General features: G+C 47.6%; 1 protein-coding gene across 2 annotated transcripts in view; it reads left to right on the forward strand.

The window, feature by feature from the left end:
* LOC149370655 (short-chain dehydrogenase/reductase family 16C member 6) overlaps window positions 1–21,551 on the forward strand; it is an 80,355-nt gene that overhangs the window by 42,941 nt on the left and 15,863 nt on the right. For both annotated transcript variants that reach the window (XM_089562638.1, XM_089562634.1), the window contains exon 2: window positions 11,320–11,681. In XM_089562638.1, the coding sequence (XP_089418764.1) occupies window positions 11,320–11,681 (362 nt within the window). The remainder of the gene's footprint in view (window positions 1–11,319; window positions 11,682–21,551) is intronic.

Raw genomic sequence — 21,551 nt, forward strand, 5'->3', positions numbered from 1 at the left:
AGCGCAGCTCAGCCTGTGGGCTCAACAACCCACTTCCTTCGGCACCGTTAGCTACGCCGGACAGCCATTGTCTCCTCTCCACTTGCGCGCGTTGGCCTCACACGCTAGCCGCACTGCGTGTGTCGCCAGCCTGCGGCCGCTGTGTGCGTCTGTGCCTTTGTGCTTGCAAAAGACCGTGCCGACTCGGGGTAATCGGTGCGGCAGCTACGTGGCAGTTATGCAATTACTGCACTCGGTGGCCGCATCGGTGTTAAGGCCACGCATGTTAGAGCAAGAAGTCGGAGTGGCATACTTCGAGGCAACGAGCGCCATTGCTGGACTATCGCTGTTCAGTGATATCTGTGTGAGAAAATTTTTGAGGCGTAAACTTCGCCGGCGTATACGTTAGAAGGTTGTAACCGAAAACGCGCGCGTTCGTCCGCTTCCTCAAAGAGAAAGTAGCCCAGGCGGGCCCGAGCCGTAACAGATATGTGGGCCTTGAGAGCGGCGTTGTAAAGGGTGTACCGCAGTGCACAGAGTGTGAACAGTGGGCCACCTGTGCACACAGTTTTGTCATTTGTATCACAGTGCACAATGTGCGCAGGGTTTGTGTACACACAGTTTTGCCACCTGTGCCACAGTACACAATGTGTGGAGAGAATATAACATGTACACACCATTTTGCCACCTGTGCCACAGCACACAATGTGCGAAGGGTATGTAACATGTACACACAGTTTTGCCACATGCGCCACAGTACACAATGTGTGGAGAGCATGTAACATGTACACACAATTTTGCCACATGTGCCACAGTACACAATGTGTGGAGAGCATGTAACATGTACACACAATTTTGCCACATGTGCCACAGCACACAATGTGCGAAGGGTATGTAATATGTACACACAGTTTTGCCACCTGTGCCACAAAACACAGTGTGCGGAGAGTATGTAACATGTACACGCAGTTTTTCCACCTTCGTCACAGTACACAATGGGCGGAGAGTAGGTCACATAAACACACTGTTTTGTCACCTGTGGCACAGTGCACAGTGTTCAGAAGGTAGTCACATGTACACAGTTTTGCCACCTGTGCCACAATACACAATGTGTGGAGGGTATGTAACATGAACACACTGTTTTGTCACCTGTGGCACAGTATACAATGTGCGGAAGGTAATCACATGTACATACAGTTTTGCCACCTGTGCCACAGTGCACAATGTGTGGAGGGTATGTAACATGAACACACAGTTTTGTCACCTGTGGCACAGTACACAATGTGCGGAAGGTAATCACATGTACATACAGTTTTGCCACCTGTGCCACAGTACACAATGTGTGGAGGGTATGTAACATGAACACACAGTTTTGTCACCTGTGGCACAGTACACAATGTGCGGAAGGTAATCACATGTACATACAGTTTTGCTACCTGTGCCACGGTACACAGTGTGTGGAGGGTATGTAACATGAACACACAGTTTTGTCACCTGTGGCACAGTACACAATGTGCGGAAGGTAATCACATGTACATACAGTTTTGCCACCTGTGCCACAGTACACAATGTGTGGAGGGTATGTAACATGAACACACAGTTTTGTCACCTGTGGCACAGTACACAATGTGCGGAAGGTAATCACATGTACATACAGTTTTGCCACCTGTGCCACAGTACACAATGTGTGGAGGGTATGTAACATGAACACACAGTTTTGTCACCTGTGGCACAGTATACAATGTACGGAAGGTAATCACATGTATTACAGTTTTGCCACCTGTGCCACAGTGCACAATGTGTGGAGGGTATGTAACATGAACACACAGTTTTGTCACCTGTGGCACAGTACACAATGTGCGGAAGGTAATCACATGTACATACAGTTTTGCCACCTGTGCCACGGTACACAATGTGTGGAGGGTATGTAACATGAACACACAGTTTTGTCACCTGTGGCACAGTACACAATGTGCGGAAGGTAATCACATGTACATACAGTTTTGCCACCTGTGCCACAGTACACAATGTGTGGAGGGTATGTAACATGAACACACAGTTTTGTCACCTGTGGCACAGTACACAATGTGCGGAAGGTAATCACATGTACATACAGTTTTGCCACCTGGGCCACAGTGCACAATGTGCATAAGTGAGCGAGATGTTTTTTCGAATTCCTTTGTCCGTGTTCTGAGGCTCGTCGATATGTCAAAACCAGCATGCAATTTGCAAGCCCGCGCACCGCATACTCTCAAAAACCTTGCGCGGGCAGCACCCCACAGTTATTTTTATTTCAGTACCCTGTATTTGCACATAGTGTATATTGCCGCCCTACCCCTATCTTTTCTTCTATCGCTTCCCCCCTTTCTTTCCTTCTCCCAGTCCTCTCCGTCTCATTTTATTCTCGCTAGCCGCAGCTCAGGTGCTTCAGGCTTCGATGGCAGATGCCGCGGCGAGCAAAGTCTGTTCCTGCTTTTTTTATTTTTATTTTCTTGTTACCAATAAATAGCCACAACAAAAACAAATTCAAAAAATACCGGTGTGGCGATCGTCCCTGCACTTGTGGAGTGTGACTGCGTCCCGTAGGTCAACTATGGTGTACCTAACAGATTCGCCACTCATAAGAATAAAACAGTAAGGCCAACTTGGAGGACGCGTGCTATGTGTGTATGAATCCCTTTGATTGGATTTTCTGCCTTGGAAAAACAAAAATCTTTCCTTTTGTAGGCTACGGTGCGACCTCGAATTAGTGTCCGGCGTAAACAGTTATTTCGCTGATGAGCCATTCGAACTGGCACGTTGTGGTGTCTTGTTCCCTGTGTTCTCCTTGCGTGCGCTGCGATGTTTTCAAAACACGAGCTTCCTCAACAAAAGGTCTTTTTTTAATAGACTTCTGACGAATGCACACAACACAACAAAGAAGAAAGGCTCAAGGAAGCTGGTGGACACAGTCGTCCGCTGCGATTCTTCTCCAGTAAATAGGCTTCCTCGCGTCCTTCACTTCATCTTTCATTGATTCATGCATATCACGCACGTTGCCGCCTTTCAGCAGGCGTGCGACGCTTTGTGGACCTAATGCAGGCTGTGCTCACGGGCAGCGTCGTTTTTGCTGGTTTTATTCTTTTCCTCCCTCTCTTTGTTGTGCCACTTGGAGGCCGTACATTGGATATAGAGCAGTCTGCGCTGTTAGCAGAAAATGAACACACAAATATAAAAGAACCGGACCGCCAGCTGAATGTGCTCTGCTTCGTTGAGTGGGCATGGAAAAATGACCGACCCCCGAACCGACGTTTCCTTTTACTGCTTGTTTGCAGCACCTTTATTGCGCTAACACGGACTTATCGGCAAGTTGGAGGAACAGGTGGCGCATGATTAACCAGAGTGCGAAGGGAAAATAAGTGTAAAAGAGCGCTGAAATTCGCACTTGTTGGATGGCTCACTAAAAAAAGCCCGCTTTCACATATTTCATATGGAAAGTCCTTCAATTAAAGAAAAAAAAAGAAAGCCGAGTCTTGGCACTGATTGTTTATTGCTTTTTTGTGTGTATACGTATACGTTTGCCACTAGAAATAGGGACCGTTGCCTTCATTTGTATCTCGCACTATCTCGCATATGAGCACCTGTATTTAGGAAGAGTACAGTGAAAGTTCACAAGGCGCTGTGCATAAACCAGCACCGCATTTCTTTGTTCGATGTTATAAACGCTATGCGTGTGCTTTTCTACGGTGTGCATTGATTGTGATCTGCTGTAGAGCGATGTCCACAATCAGTTTTGCAAGCCAACACCCTAGTTATACATCTAAATTTTAGGTTTCTAAAGATTCAAACGAATGCGGCAGTAACTTAGGATTTCACTAAGTTACTCATGATTTCACTGCCGCCGCGGTGGCTCAGTGGTTATGGCACTCGGCTGTTGACCCGAAAGACGCGGGTTCGATCCCGGCCGCGGGTGGTCGAATTTTGATGGAGGCGAAATTCTAGAGGCCCGTGTACTGTGCGATGTCAGTGCACGTTAAAGAAGAACCCCAGGTGGTTGAAATTTCCGGAGCCCTCCACTACGGCGTCCCTCATGGCCTGAGTCGCTTTGGGACGTTAAACCCCATATCCAAACCAATGATTTTACTCAATTTTTCTCTCTCTTTCCCCGCTGAGTTGGCAAGCATATGCATAATAATCGCATTCCTTGGGAGCATGAGAAACTACGGCGAAGCGCCCCTAATTAATTACTGCTTTTAGTCCATTCTTTCTTTAGTTCTCTTACCGTCCTCGCTCTTTCACTGTTTGTCGTGAAGCAGCAAAACGCGCCGCTGTTCTTTTTTTTCTGTATAAGCCTAGATTGCCGTCCACGTACTCATGTTTACGTTCTCATCGTCAACATATTTTCCGTCGAGCAGCAGCTCCGGCGATTACAGCTTTCAGCATACAAGCGCACATCGCCTTCTCAGAGATCACGTCCGATGCGATCGGTCGTCCACGTGTAGGGACGAACGCCTTCAGTCGCTTGCTTATCTACGCGTTCTCCCCGTGCCCTTCGCTTCTGTGTACGCAGTTTGCGTCCGGCGATCCTCACCTTCACTCTCCAATGCCCTGGCGCTGCCATTAATGCCACCTGTGTAAACGGTCGGCGTGTAGCTTCATCCTGCGCTATAAAAACAGCTCGCGGCCATCTCGCCTCGGTAGCCTCGATAGAAGCGGAGCGGCCGGTAACCCTGGCGCTGATGTTCCTCCGTTTTCCTCTACCTGGCCACCTGTCGCAATGCGCGTAGCCTGACGGCTCCTGTGCAAGTGTGACCTCAAGCTTGCGTCCTCAGTTTTTTTCCTCGAATGAGCTGTTATTAGCGCGTCAGGTACCCGTCGCGGTGGCTCAAGCGCATGTAAGGTGGTGCTCGGTCGCAGCGTGAGCGCGAGGTCATGAGACTGGCCTCCGCAGACGCGGTCGCATTTTAACGAGGACCAGATGTAAAAGTGCTCAAAGAACAACAGCGTCTTTCTTCTGTTGTTATTTGACTTTTGTGCCATTAAGCGTATGGGCAGAATGAGGGATGGCAATGTTGGTCATTAGAAGGTTGGTTTGGCTTGGTTTATGAGGTGTAACGTCACAAAGCGACTCACGTCGTGAGGGACGCCGTAGTAGAGGGCTCCGGATAATTTCGACCACCTAGGGTTCCTTAACGTGCACTGACATCATCGCACAGCACACGGGCCTCTATCATTTCATCTCCATCGAAATGCAACCGCCGCGGCCGGGATCGAACCCGTGTCCTTCGGGTCAGCAGCAGAGCACCGTAAGCACTGAGACACCACGGCGGCTTTTGGTGATAAGAAGGAATCGAATCGAACTTCGCGATGAAAGCCGGGGGAAGGGTTGGTGCAATAGTTGCATAATGTCTGCTTATTGAAGCCATATGCGCGGTTCCACCGTAAGCCTTTTTCAAATATTGATTTTAGCTTGTAAAAAAAAAAAAACCATGAACTCGAATATGCGCAGCTGTATAGATGTGCGGCGTTACGGAATATTGGAACTTTCATGTTGACGCCCTCGATGAACTTTCACATCTGCCCAGCCTATGTTCCTAGTCAGTGCGTCAGCGTTCCTACCATCGTACATGTACACACGCTAAGGATGACTGCATCTGATGGCAAATCGCTATAGATGAAGAGTTTCTGCGGAGGTGCGGTACTGCAAAGCACAGGATGCGTGATTATTTTCGGCTGATCGGACAAAAAGAAAACGCATTTCAGCATTTCCCGCATTAGTGGCACCCTGTCTGGATAAAATACGCTGTTGCTGTAGGATGCGTCCCAATGGGCGTGATTGCTAGCATGACCTGGCCGGTAAAAGAAGCACCAACACATAAAAAAAAATGTCAGCGTGGTTAAGACATACGCCGTAGGCGTGGCATGACTCGGGTTCATTGTGTTGCGCCAGCTATTGTCTCAGGTGTTGCCGAAACGTTTGGCTGCTGCGATAAAGCTCACCTTTTTTTTGCGCTTTTTTCGTGCTGCGCGCAGAACGTTTCATTATGTTGTAACATGGTATAAAGATGCCATGGTGAAGTGAGCACGAAATGAGACACTAGTCGTGAGTACTCTTGATGAAGAAGGAGGAGCGAAATGTGCGGGCAATAATGACCCAGCAAGCGAGACAAAATATAAAGAAAATACGCTAACAAAAATAGAACGAATAGGCGACAGGTTTGCAATACCATTTTGGTCATTCGGCACGAGCCCGTTTTACACGTGATGCAATGATGCACATATAGCCGTTGATGTGATTCATAGCCGAGTAGCCATCGTCGCTATGTTTACTCTCTTTTTCTTTTTTTTTATCGACTCACGAGCTCGTTTCTAAAATAAGGCAAGAGGCTCCTGCCATTAGAAATAACGCAAAAAACAAGGAAAGCAAGAAAAAAACGTACGAATGGCCGCCGCTTTCCTCGTTAAGGCTTGGCAATATCTGAGTGCTCTGTCACGAGTACACATTTATTACTCGGTGTCTTCACAGGCGGCAAAGCATACAAGTTTGTCTGGATGACCGTGCGGAGTTAATGTTTGTAAGAACTCTAGTCGGAATGCAGCTCCACGTGTTCACATACCATGACGAATCGATGAATTCGTGTTCTCCGCCAGAATGCGTTTGATCTCTGCATATCCTGGCTTCGGTGACGCATCAGGTTAAGAAGGAGATGCTTACCACGAAGATCTTTTTAAGGGTGACATGCGAGGACACCACATGTATAGGCTTGCTTCTTTATGTCACCTATACCACCGATGCTTTCCTCGGTGAACTCTGCTGCGTGAAATGCCTCTGATTTCTGGACTCGGTGAACTCTGCTGCGTGAAATGCCTCTGATTTCTGGACTTGGGCTTTAGAAAACTTCAGAATAAACCTTCTCTTCTAAAGCTCCGAATCACCAAAAAAACTTGACGACTGAGCACAATGGCTCGGCGCTATCATTCGCGATAAGTACAGTCTTTGCCGAAGTACAGTCTTTGCCAGGCTGCACGGTTTGCTTCTCAGTCGTGTATTGAAGCTGTTATGCCAGCCATCAAGTTCTAAATCTCTGAATGGTAAGGAGAACTCCTGTCCTCACTTTCAAAGAAAAGAACTTTTTGATCGTTATGGAAGCCTTAAGGGCTCTACTATACGAATTAGAAGCAAACCATGCAGCCTGGTTACTTCTGGCAAAGACTGTACGTACAGCCATAGTCCCTCAATGCTATGGTACTGCTGAGAGACGCATGAGGTCGAGAAAGGAGGACGCTTGAACGAGCGCTTCGTCATTTCTTGCTCTCTCAGCACAAACATCGCTTGTGCTTCCCTAGCTGGCACAAGCGCAATGCTTCCTCACAAGAGGAGTAACTCCGGTTATTCGGAACCAAGCTCATGCATGGACCTGAGCCTTGCTTAGTGCGACTGAGTCAGTTCATGCGTGTCGTAACTTGAGTCAAATCGGAGTAAGCCGAAACCACCGATTGAAATTATCAAACTGAGACATACTACTTTCGCATAGCGTTGTTCTCCTGCAAAAAACTGGAATCCACAAAATAAGTACTCGTCGGTGAAGACGTCACAGAGCTGCTCGTGGGGAAACAACTTGGCGAAAACAGGCCCCCATAAGAACACCTATAGGAGTATGGAAAAACGGCTGTGAAGAAAATTTCGGTGAAACCAGATATTGCCACTGGCACTTCACTTCCAACTCGTGTATCTCCGCATGAACGCGTGCTTCTTGCGTTGTTTCTGCGTGGTCGCGGTCTGCTCAATTTTGACATCTTTACTTCTTCACATGGGTCAAATTGGCCAGCTAATTCGAGGTCTCATAGAGCTCATGTAATATTTAGAGTCCAAGCCACATACCTGTTCAGCATTTTAACGTTTAACACTGGCGAGTTTTAGCTGACCGTACCAGCATCAAATTTCGCTGTCCTTTAAAACTCCTCACTCTGCGTATTTCGTGCCCACTCAGATATTCTTTGTCTACTCATACCGAAGTTTCGTACCCTTACAGGAGAAAATTTTTAAAGTATTTATTTGCCCATCCGAATAAGAGCTCTACACTAGGGGCGTCCGATTTGTACTTTTTCCAAACCGCTTCGAATACGAATAGGCTAGCTTTGTTTGCAAATCGGATAACAGTGGTACAGTTAAAGACCGAGGTGAACAGGAATCGAAACTGTTTATGCGCTAAATGTGGGAATATTCTTACAAAACGAACATTCACGCGAAACAACGAAAGGAAGGGTGGCGGCGGCGCTACCGGAGATTTAAAAAGGCCGTAGTTGTGCAGTTACATAATACTGGTCTTTGGCGGAACACGCAGCGAGGAGTGAATATATGAGCTCTATGACCTACATGTCATACGCATATGGAAAAATTACCTTTTGCTAGTACTGACGACAGCGAACAATCTAGCGCACAATCTCAGTAGAGAGGGAAGAGAGTTGACCCATGGCCTCCGATATCTGGCATGAAGGCAGGGCTTGCTAAACCTTCCCGAACTCTGTTGCGCCACCCAGTCTCGAATAATAAGCTTTATTAACGCCCCCACACGAGGGGACCAAGTCGCGGCGCTGAGTCCTTCTAACTGCGGGAGCTAACTTCCCGCACAGACCTACTGCTGAAGCATGCTGTGCGGCGCCGGAGTGGGCTTTGCTTTCGAACAGTCGTCGAAAAGAACTACCGCGTAATTTCACTTAGTGCCAATCATTCGTAAACTATTCGACAACTAGAGAACGGATTCGATTCGTTTCAAATGTTTTTGAACATGCACTGTTTTACTTATTAGTTCCGCAAATCGAATAAAAACACGATAGCTAGGTGGGCGAGTTGGTGATATTTTTTTCAAAAATAACAGAGCGAAAAAACGGTGACCAAGGTTAGGAAAACACAGGAGAAGCGTTGACTTTCAACTAAAGTTTAATCAAAGAAAACACTCAAATATAAGAGGACAGGCGGCAACCGAACAACAAAACCACAAGGCACATGCTACTATGTTGGGTCAAAATATGAAACCTCACTGTCACGCAGGAACAAGGATGGTTTGCTGACGCACAATCTTGTTTTTTTTTTCCTCATTTGGTAGGCTTCGACGATTTCGCTGATTTCTTGAGCCAACATAGTAAGCACGTGCCTTGTGGTTTTGTTGTTTGGTTGCTGCCTGTTCCCTTATATTTTACTGCTTCCTGTGATTAAACCTTAGTCGAGTCCGCAGCGGTGGCTCAGTGGTTATTGCATTCGACTGCTGACCCGAAAGACGCGGGTTCGATCCCGGCCGCGGCGGTCGAATTTCTATGGAGGCGAAATTCTAGAGGCCCATGTCCTGTGCGCTATCAGTGCACGTCAAAGAACCCCAGGTGGTCGAAATTTCCGGAGCCCTTCACTATGGCGTCCCTCATAGCCTGAGTCGCTTTGGGACGTTAAACCCCATAAACCATAAACTTTAGCTGAGAGTCAGCGCTTGTCCAGTGTTTTTCTAGCCTTCGACCCCGCTTTTTCACTCTGTTATTATTGGAAAGAGAATAAAAACATTTTCGACTACTCGCACACCCGTATAGGCACCCTGCACCCGCCAGGCACCGCCACCGTCGAGGCTGCGTTCAGCTCCCCCGCGCGGCCAGTTCCTCGTCCCTGTCAGGAAGGCTCGCCCCGCGACAGCGAAGGGAAGGCATCTGCTAGCGGCTGCCGCTCTTCGTAGGGGCGGGATTTCCACCTATTCATTCATGAGGCTGAAAAATTCTTTCGAGGAGCGAACGTCAGGAAAGGAACGAAGCTTTTTGAAGCAGGCCATGTACACAATTGAAAGAGGTGGTGTCGTGCGACGGGAGCGAATCTAGGTCCCCGGTGCATTGCGCAGACAAGAATCACTGCGCCACCGAAAACGATCAGATCAACGCTAAGAAATATTTCTATCTAATACCTGTCAGCGCTGCACTCACTGAATTTTATTTTTTATGTAGCTATCTTCCCGTAGAGAGCGTGTAGCCGCCAGCTGCAGTTGCAAGGCAGGCAAATGTAAACACGCTGCTGCCGTTGGCGTGTTTTTGGAGTGGTGTGAAACGCTCTCCAAATCGAGCCACGTGCAAGCCTTGGGTGTTCCTGCATTTAGAAAGGCTTACCCTGAACTTTCAAAGACGGCCAGGCGTCATAGCATTGAAGGTAATTAGAAAACTCCAGTTTCTGAGCGAACGGCGCAAACCTGACTTCATAACATTCTCGTTTGCCGCACCTCCGGTGTTCGATGTGGAATACCCTGTCCAAACTACGCCTTGAAATGATGTGGCAATTGCGTAATCTGCCACTAATATTTTCTCCTTTTTCAGCAACTGCCAGGCCATTATCGCTACAACACGTGCGTCAGTATTTTGGTGCTATGAAATTTCCAATGAACGATCTTTTGCAAGCAGAAGAGAATGCAAGCTGCGGCGAAGCGCCTGTACGCACTTAAACTCCTGCGAAAAACAAAGCTTTTTGACTGGGATTCTGCAAATATCCTGGCTATTTCATGCAGGATTCTTGCAAAAAGCTTGTGCACAAAAAGCAGAATTTCATTGCGCTTCGACATTAGGATTTATGATTATTTTACAAAATTATCACCCAGTCGTTCAGACGTGGAGGCAAATATTTATCCGGAGCATGTTGCCGTTGCCCCTGAAAACGTGCCTTTACTGTCGAAAAAGACGCTGGACGACAAGGCGCAGTGGAAGCGAGCAAGGATTCTGCGCATAGCTGAAACTAAGGTAAACGATTCTTTGCAGCGCAAAATTTGGGCTTCTTCCTCAGGTGTGACTGCGGGCGAGTTTCGGCGTGGCTTTGTAAGCCCACATATTCTTGACAGCCAAGTCAATGACCGAAAATCGTGGGTGCAAGAAAAGGGAAGGGTTCCCAGAGAGCCATTAGCATTCCTCCGAGTCTGCTGAATTTGCCATGACTCAAAAACCTCTCTAGGAGGTCAAGCAAGCGTATTCCGCACGGGTTTGACCGTTGTTTCACCAGAAACCGCGCGCGCATATTGCCCGTCGCGAAGGGTGGGCCGTCTCCCAATGTCGCGCTGGCAATCCATAAAATCTTGTCCGAGGCGAATTTATATATGTATTATTGCATCCTACAACACAGCAATGTGTCCTGCTGTTGTTATGTGTCATTTTGTGCTCGGGAAGGAGGCGCACAACTGCTTCGCGACAGCGCGCGCAACACAGCGAGAGCTGTGCGGACTGCCCCCGCCTTCCTGACAGGGACGCGCGCGCCGCCGCCAGTGGCGCGCGCGTCGCGCTTGAGTTAGATGCGCAGGGTGCCTATAGACTTATGCCCTTACCAGAGTTCGTCTGCGCTGTTGGCAGGTGGTGAAGGCGTTCCTGCCGGACATGATGGCTGCCAACCACGGCCACATCGTGTCCATCGCCTCCCTGGCCGGCCTGGGCGGCGTGTGCCGGCTCACGGACTACTGCGGCTCCAAGTTCGCCGCGGTGGGCTTCCAGGAGGCGCTGGCCATGGAGATGGCCACCGAGGGCTGCACGGGCATCCGCTTCACCACCGTGTGCCCCTTCTTCATCAACACGGGAATGTTCGCCGGCGTCGAGCCGGGCGTGTTCGGATTCCTGCGGCCTGAGTACGTGGCCGACGAGACGATCGAAGCCGTACTCAGGGACAAGCCGCTCCTCATCATGCCCAGGGCCTTCTACACGCTTGTCGCGCTCAAGACGTGAGTAGTCCCGCCACGTGCACACCGATACACGCTACTGTACGCTCTGTTTGCGATCGCTTGCATCATTGCACGAATGACGTTGAAGCAGTTATCTTTGACGTTGCCGAAATGTGGTATGCGTTTAAACTAACCACTACACGACACAATGAAAACGTGTGCCTTGATGTATCTGTTCTCCTTTTGGTACAAGTAGCAAATGCAAGCTCTTCCCCTAGCAACAGCTACTACCTTCAAAAACTAAAGCATTTTTATTTGACATTGTAGTGGCTGATGTTCGGCGACTGGGTAACTGCAGCTGAGCGTCGCATCAGTGGTGAATGTATGGTACCACGAACGTGTGAACTTTCTTGGTTTGAGGCGAAATTCGGAATGTTCGCGGTGTCCTCATTAGACTGCCTTTCTTGCAGCGAATAGGTTTTAGATCAAAAGCCATGGCTTGTTTCAACATGATCGTTTTTGAGTGAACTCGTTAGCAAATAGGATCTTGTCATTCGGAAGCTTATGCGAAGGGCTTAAACATATGCTACAAAGCGCTTGATTTTTCCTTGCCTGAGGTTGTTCGGCGCACTCTGAGAATTTAGGCAAGGCGCTTTAGGCTCCTCGGTTGTGTACGTGCAATAGGTTCGATGATGTCATCAGCAGAGATCTATCATTAAAATCACAGTTGTGCAAAAAGTAGTTATAAAAGAAAAGGGAAGACCTAGAGGACAGAAGGGCGTTCCATCTCTACACATTACATCGATGTTCTTTAGCTGTTTCCCAATACTTCATTGTATTGTCCTACAGCTCCGGAAGAGGCCCTTCCATACTTCCTGAGGACTGATTCTGCGCAGACAAAAAATCGTATTAAGACTTTCAGTGCGGTGGAGCACTTTACCGAGGGGAAGTTCAGCGGCTGTGCATTTTTTGTGCCTGTTAAACGACAAGTGCTTCTAGACTGAGCACTTGCTAGACTGTTGCTGATCGTTGTAACAGTGAGACTCCAAACACGCAGAGCCGCGCAGAAAAGTCGTATGTGGGCCTCACAGAACCGTCAAACCTTGGTGTGAACCAATTTTCTTGAGGCGTGAAAACAAGGTCACGCTTTCTACGCGGAGCAGTCTATGCATGAGAGAGCATCTGTAATGCGACGGAAGCGTCGCTTCGTAGCCCATGCTCTATACACTTCCGCGAAAAGTATCTTTTAGTGTCTTTCACTTTTTAAAGCGGATGAAATGTTTCCAAACCGCTCTTGTACAGCCTTCTAGTATAGGTGCCAAGGTCCAGTTTCTTGTAACAGCATCCGCGAATTGTGCGCGTTTTTTTTTTTGTCTTTTCTACTTGCGCACATAGACAACAGTTATGCTATGTGCAGCGGCTTTGTTCCAGTTTTGCGGTCTTCCTTTTCTTCTTTTTTTTTGCTCGTAGTCAGGTCAGCTGCACCACCTTAGTGTTTGCTTTGTATTGGGTGCAACGTTCAACGGCCTATGTGCGCAGCTTGCGTAGGGAAGTAGGAAGAGAAATCGCCATGGGAGAGGAACGGAGCTGCCGTTCAGTGTCTTGAAAACCATCGGTCGCGCAGATTCGTCAAAGGCGTTGGCAGTTTAATGCGAAAAAATAAGAGAGAGCTGCAGTGCTTAAACGCATGCGCATCAACCGAGCACAAATGGAAGCTTTTACATTAATTCTCAGAGCGACCCTTTTTCCTGCATTTTACCTGAATGAGCAAGTTAAAAGTGTCGTTAATTTTCTTTTTCTTCTCGCTTTCTGTTAATTGCATACAAGCGGCTGATCTGTTGGTTTTTCTCGGGGTGTCTATATTCAGTGGTGCACTCATAAGTGCACTTCCGTTAAAGGGTCAGTCTACTCACCGAGATTGTATAAATAATGGCATATTCTGGTAGTTGGCACCCTATAACATCAATAACGAGGGGTCTGCGCCCGGTTTAGGCAGAAATTTATATTTTATTTCGGCGTTAAAAGTCGCGTAAAAAGCATGGTGGCGACCCCAAACGTTCATTTTGTTCAAGAAAGTGGTAGTATTTTTTTGTGGAAGCATAAGTGAATATACTTCGTACCATTTGTATGCCCCAATGTCAGAGAAACGCACGTTTTGTTCTAGTAAACTGTAGAAGGCGTACCGCTCGCTTTTTTTGTAAATCACATGAATATTTATAGTTACACGTACGCAAAACGCAGGCACATTCCCACTTCTAGTTCAGCGTATGCTAGCAGAGACGCAAAAATAAACTCAGCCTATAGTGGCGCCATCTGGTCGTCAGGACGGGAACCATTGCTGTAAACAAACCGACTCTCCACTTAAGCCTAGGAGCGGCAGAATCGTCACTCTAATTATTAAAATAAAGCAAATTTATCTCTTATATGTTTTCTTATAGGCGAGATGAGACGAAGCAAAAGACAGGCGCCCCATGTATGGCCAGTGAACGCACTGAAAAAGGCAGCAACAACGAGAATTCAGTCCGAAGCGAGAGGTCCGGCTTCGACGGGCGCCGCCATGTTTGTCGCCGCGCGGCGGAAATCCAGATGGTTGCCAGATGAGACTACCATCTCATACAGATGTGTTCCCACATTAACAAATTCTATTTTAAAATGTTCTACCGCACTCCTTGGCACCACAGCTGGCTAAACGGTAATTTGAGTAAAGAGCTATCGGTTGCCGCAAAGAAAATATGGTCGATAAAATTCAGTAGACTGACCCTTTAAATTGAACTCTCCTCTATATCAAACTTAGCACAATTCAGAACAAATATCAGTCTTCTTCGAGTTCAAGACATCAAGGGTTGACTGTATTTGCTTTACTTCAACGCAACGCTCCCTTTTTATAGCATATGCAGTTCCTTTTATTTTCTTTGTTGCTTTGTATGCGCGTTGCGTTGATATCTGTTACGGGGCAATTTTTTTCCCGCGGTCAGCTTTGCCCAGCACCGTGGAAATTGCTGCAACGTAATCTCATGTCACGTCTTGCACGCCTGTACTACTCGAGAGCTTAGAGGAACCAGATAGTGAGCAAAGCCTTCATCAAGATGCAAACGGGCGACACGAGATTTTTTTTTTTCAAACCTTGATTGTTAATCACTTTCACCAACGTTACAAGTTGAAAAATAAAAACATCAAACAGATCCTGGTTAGCAAATATGCTTACACTGTACTATTAAAATGTTAAAGAATCTTAGGACACATTCCAGAAAGTATGCTGCATGCTAACCGAAGACCTTGCGTCTGCGCAGAAGTCATCTGACTCTTTTAATATATTAAAACGTCTCAGGACTAACTAAGGGCGTGCTTGGACCTCTCCGGTAGGAAGCATGACTCTACGTACTCCTTCTTCCCGTTTATTTCCCTTTTCTGTGAAGCTCATTTCGCGAGGAAAATAAGTATTGAATAGGGTTTTGGAATATAATGGACATCTTGACAGCAACTCTGAGAGCCTCAACAAGACAGTAGCCACTATGTGTGGATAACAGTGTTTTCTATATGTGTTAAGTGGTTGTATAGTGTGGGCTTGTCAAGCATTTCAGGATCGGTAATAGCAGAACCAGGCATATACGTGACACTCTGCCGTGAGGCAATCCGTTGCGTATAAACAGGCGTGCACTGAAAAAGAGTGCGGGCTGAATTGCATACGTTTTCAAAGAAGAAGAGAGAGATGCTCCCTTTTTCTTCTGCGCACGGCCTACCCACACTCCCGCTGTCTTGCACCCCTTTTACACCCGCTTGAGCGCATGCTTGTATTCAAGTGTGGCTGCGATGCGCTGTTGCGTGCACTGCGCTTATTGCTGCACCCGCAAACACTGTGACGACAAAAGGCCGCTACCGACGACGCACCCGCGAGAAGCTGCCCCACCCTTCCCCTTGTTCCCCGTGACGTCACAGGCCCGACTGCTTCACCTCCCTCGCCTGTGCTATACGTAAGTGTTCCAGCGCTGTTTTGTTTTGTCGCCCTGTGCTTGACGTACTATCCTGCAGTCGCTGCCAGAGGGACATGTTGGCACCTCTCTTCTGACTGGAAGTTTGCTGGTTCTGCCTGGAGGCTGTAGCACTACGTGGAAGGGGCAAGAAATTAAGAGCATATAACAATTTGTGTAATTACTTGCGGCCTAAATGCTTACGTGGCGATAGCGTCGTGTCTAGGAACTACATGTCGGAAGTATTATGTGACAATGTTTTAGCTTACGCTCACCCTTACACCCCTGCACTGTCTCCAGGCGAAGACAGTGCATCCGTGTCGCGTTTTAAATACCACATTCAGATTGAGCCTCACTGATTGGCGGTAACGCAAGCGGTAGAACGGGGACGGTATTACAAAGTGCTTCGTCTCACACTGATTTCAATGAGTGCAGTACTCCGTTATATACAGCAAAGAGCAGGATGACCGTAAATGTCCGCGAAATGGACAATGGAAAATGAATAGCTTATAGAATACAGAACCTGTGATGAATAACTCCCTATCACCTTACGATAGAATGGATTGCCGGCTAGAATAACGGATGCCAACATCTCCTCGCGACACAGGATCACCGTCACGTTCAAGGCTTTCTTATTTCGACTTTAGCGATTCGTTCGTTAATAATACTTGTCACAACGCTTTACAGCTATGCGAACTAAAGTCCTTGCTATAGTCAAAGTCTGCTGCGCTCGATACCAGAAAGCAGCTTAGAGTCCCCTTAATTGGCTTGCCCGTTTGTTTCGGAGATTAACGTTTCCGCCGTCATAATCAGGAGCAAAAACCGGGTCGGAAGTAAAGCCAGGTATGCAGCCAGCAAGTTATGACGACATGGCCCTCTCGGAGCGACGCTCAGAAACTGTGTCTTGTTTGCTGCCTTGTCCCTTATTTTGTGTGCCTGCATGTTCTTTGCGCACTTGCTTCTTTATCTCTTGATATTATTTTTAATTTATTACCGCTGTGTGCTTGAATCCTGTGGCGTTTTTGTATGCGTTTATGTGTGCTAAGTATTTTTTCTTCTTGCCTTGTGTTGACAGTAGCCATACTTATAAGCTGGTCTATGCATACAGAGCGCTCGTACGCGCTGGTTGTTGCGTCCTTGCTAATTCGAGGAATGTGCTCGTTGTGAACAGAGCCTTTAGTACTCTGCAAACCTAAGCTCTTGTAGCTTTGCGGAGACTACCCATAAAATGAGCTTATCAGTGCGAAGAAAACTACTTTACTGTTGGCGAAAGGTCTTAAATTAGTAGCGTGGTTCAACCTGCAGCTATATTACAGATGTTGCTGCTTTGCTTCTTCATCCTGTAATTTTTGCAAAATTTAAACTTTGATCCCGCCGCGGCGCCTCAGTGGTAAGGCACTCGTCTACAGAGCCGGATTACCCGGTTTCGAACCCGACCGCGGCGGCCGCGTTTCGATGGGGGCGAAACGCAAGAGGCGCCCGTGTGCTGTGCGATGTCAGTGCACGTTAAAGATCCCCAGGTGGTCGAAATTATTCCGGAGGCCTTCACTACGGCACCTCTTTCTCTCTTTCTTCTTTCACTCCTACCTTCCTCCCTTCCCTTAAGGCGCGGCTCAGGTGTCCGCCGAGATGTGCGAGACAGATACTGCGCCATTTTATTTCCTCAAAAACCAATTTATCACCGGCTTCACAGTCATGTCTAAGAAGGTCAAGTATTGTTAGTTCTCAGCTCTGTTAGCGATCTGTGCACAGCTACAGGCACGACCAAACGAAAAAAAAGAACTCAACAAAGGAAGACAGATCCGCACGCCCCTCGTCTTCTTGCATTAGGACACAATGAAGTGTATATATTTCATACAGCTGTAGATTGGATGCAGTCTGAAATTTTTACCTTCATGTTCTCCCTACCTTACTTACCCCATGTTGAAGAAGGTAACGGCTGCTTCCTGAGTGTATTTTCTTGCTTTTAGGCCTTTTATGATAACTTTCTCCCCCCCCCTCCCCAAAAAAAAAAAAAATCTGGTGACGTGCAAGTCCCAGCTTGTTCCTTCTTTTCTTTGGACGTCCTCTATGTTCGCCAGATCTTAAGCTTGAATTGTCGACAGCACAGACTGTGGAACACAATGGCAGCTCGAAGGTGGGTATGCGTATAGGGCGAGCATGGGCGCCGCAATTGTTCGTACGGAGCCCTAAGTACGTCGTAAGGCCGTTTGTACATTCGCCACTGGCGCTGATCAGAATTATTGCTACCCGCAGCCGTCGGCACCTAAGATGGCCTTCGCCGTATTTCCTCCTGACTTCGTCATGTGCCAGCCGCTCAATTGATGCCGACGGCTCCTGGCGCGGGGCTTTCCTTTTTGCTTGGGCTTTATTGCCTCTTTCCTTTTGTGTCGCACTCTCATGAGTGTGTCCGCACCCGATACCTAATCGTTTTCCTGGCAACAAGCGCCTCTGTCGGAGTACGCGTATACAAACCGGGTGGTGCGGTGTTCGATGCAAGATGCGGCTGACGCTGTAGTGGGAGACAACTTAAAAAACAGTTGGTAACGCTGGGATACGGTCCGTGGCGTCCTTTTATTACTCCGCTATCAAATCACAGCAGTAAACGAAATCACCTTTTTATTATTTAACCTAATTAAATAAGCCAGGCATCAAAATTCTAGATCTTAGAATTTTTCTTCTAATTATACCTTCTTCTTTAGGTAACTGTAAAAGTTTTAACACCGCTCACTTTTTTATTGCGAAAGCAGTACTACGCTCATGAACGACCTTTCGCGTAGCGGCGGCCGGTAGCCACGTTTGACCTTTAGAATGACCTCTGACGTCATACCAGGGTGAGAGATGGGCTACCAAGTCGAGTCGTCGCGCAGCGACGGCCGGTAGCCACGCGTGACATTTAGAATGACCCCTGACGTCATACCATGCGTAGTGACGTCACAGCATGACGTCACACCAGGAGCGAGAGACAGGCTACCAACTCGGCTCGTCGGGTAACGGCGGCCGCTTGCCACGGCGCGCCGCGCTCTTCCCACTAGAGGCGCTGCATATGCAGTTTAAAACACCTGCTTTCGCAACCTACCAGGCTTAAACAAAGCTAAGCCCCCGCCATTTTTTTTTCTCACGGGGGAATTCTGTGCTCTGGTCATGAATGTGGACGGAGCTTGACTGCTGACTTAAGTTGCATCCGACTACAAAACCTTCTCGGTTGCTTTGCGATGAGCTTTCGTGGGTCAGGCCGCAGCTCGTAGCCATATCTTCATCCATCCATGCGCGCAGAGTTTTTCAACTGCAGCTTCGGGAGCATAAATTATGCAACGTGTGAGACAGTCACGTGACAAAGCTAATTGGACGGGCTGCTGTCAGAGCAGCGATTGACAGTTCTGTACAACGGGCAGCGGGTGCGTCGAAATGACCTAACGTATGAAATGCGACGTGCTGGAGCAGAAAAAGTTAAGCCTAGCGCAGTATCAAGGTTATCGCTACCGTTTCGGCTGAGCAGGCTTCACAAACTTTTGCAGGGGTGATAGCCTCTTACCTCATTAAAAACGACGATGCATGATATATGTGCCAAGCGGCGCTAAGCTGCTTTTCGTTCAGCCTGCTTGCAAAAAATAAACCGCGTTAGAGCACTTAATCTCGGGTCGGCTAAGGCTAAAGTGATATTTCTTCTAGAACACTTGAATGGTCCCAAAAAAACCATGCGACAGTATATGGAATGCTGTAATGAATTCTGGCGCCGGTAATCTGCTTTTGCAGCAGGTCAACGCCCACTGTAGAGCATCTCACTAAAAAATTATTAATACGGAGTAAACGAAGACATGGCTACTTTGATAAATAAACATGAAGAGGCAAGTGCCGGCATCACATAATTTAAACATGTGACCGTGTGAGTTACAAAGTGGTACAATGTGCAAATCGCGCGTCACTTTTGAGCTGCATCGAAAATTCTCTGCGAGTTTAGTGGTCGGTGACTGACACTACAAAATAAGCTTTTAGTTCACTTGGTGCTCTGGGTATTTCTTATCAGATGCGAGCCCTAGCGCTTCCATTCCGAAAACGAAAGCCGGAATGCAGCCTCATTACCCGCTGGTCTGCTGTTTATCGATGCCTCATCGAGACGAGTGCACAGAGCGCAGCAATTTTCCTCCTGGAATGCATTATGCCTTCGTCCCCCCGGGGTCTAAGTTGGTTCACGACTAGAGTTCCTGGATGCCACCGACCTGCATTGCCTTAAGGGCAAGGCGTGCTTATTCTGCGATCGCAGGTTAAATTCGAACCGATCGATTTGTAATACAACGCACGTACATCTTAGCGTCGTTCTACACAGAGAGACAAGTTTGGATGGCAACCAGCATACTGCCTGGCCGACCCGCGGCTGCGCTGTCGAGAGGATATACCGGTGCGAGTCATCACTTGCTGTCACCTTTTTTTTTTTTCAAATCGGCAACTGAAACGACACGTGGTCCCACAGCGCAGATCCTCTGCGATACGCAGCTGTTATAACGTCGCCGCCAGCGAGCCCCCGGCAACAGAAATGACCTCTGTTGCTTTGTTACGCATGCGATGCGTTTCTGAGTAAACTCGGGTGAACAAAATCTGGAAACCGCTTTCCGAAATACTCGGAAATTTTTCGTTTTAATGGCATCCGGCAAAAAAAAGCATTTTTTTCCAGCGCCCTCATCAAGATTTGAATCAGCAGCCACGCGCATAGAGCAAGTTTATTTTACGGGACTGCTAAAAATAGGCAGAAAATTTATTGATGATGTTTTAGGGCGCGCGCACGCGCACACACACACACGCGCGCACGCGCGCACACACACAACACACACACACAACACACACACACGCACGCACACACACGCACGCACACACACGCACGCACACACACACAACACACACACGCACACACACACACTCGCGCACGCACGCACACACACACACACACACGCACGCGCGCACGCACGCACACACACACACACACACACACACACAAAGAACTTAGTGCGATGTGTTTTTTGGAAAGATAACTTAGTTTTAACGTTTCCTTTGTCAAACTACGCAGAAAACGTGCGAGATCCAGGAGTGGAAGTTACGAAAACTGCGCTGTTATATATATGCTTTCTTTCATGTCATACAACTTTGTGAGTGAAACGTTACATAAACTTCCAGCGACTCTTGAGTAAGGTCTTGAAGCTATTGGCGGGAGGCGACTACTGAGAATATTGCCTCATTATAGCCTCCGGGTCGTGCTATCTATGAGTGGTCAGCGTAGATTCAGGTGTCAACCATAGCCAGACACGTTTCTCGATGACACTAGTGCAAGCCCAAGCCCGCATTTTTCAAACTCCACGTCTACCAAAAAAGAGCGCAGATATGGATCTGGCTTGAAGCTCGCGCGACTTGTTCTTTTTTTTTATCAGTATTCTTTTTGCTCTTCTTACTGCTAATCAGCAATCAGTCCCCCGCCTTTGGTTCCAGAGCGGGCGAATGACATTGTTGCTAATTCTGTTAGTCCTGACGTCACAAGTTGAAAATGCAATGCTAGGAGGGAAACGGAATGAAGCGGGAAACGAATCGTTGCAAAGTGCGACCCCTGGAGGTTTTATTCTGCAGTAATGATGAATCCTTAATTTAAGTTATTTGAGTCACGAAGCATACGAAGCGCACATACGCTGCAATTCTGTACAGAAGCATTTTTCAATGGGAGAGAGTTTATGAACGCAATTTTCATATACTGGAAAATTTTGCCATAACAATTAATGTATTCGCAGATTTCCCGTCGCCAGGCTTGCATTTTTCTGTTATTAACGTTTTTGTTGTCGTCAAAAACGTTTCGTATTAGTTTTATATGGCAGCCTTAACTGCTTGATCCGAGCGGTGGAAAAACTTTAAAAGATCGCAGGAATTGAACACATCGCAGGAATTGAACATTGCCTTTAATGTTTCCATGCCTCACAATATT

The sequence above is a fragment of the Amblyomma mixtum genome, chromosome 1 (assembly GCF_055824585.1).
Source record: "Amblyomma mixtum isolate Tamu chromosome 1, ASM5582458v1, whole genome shotgun sequence".
Lineage (NCBI taxonomy): Eukaryota > Metazoa > Arthropoda > Arachnida > Ixodida > Ixodidae > Amblyomma > Amblyomma mixtum.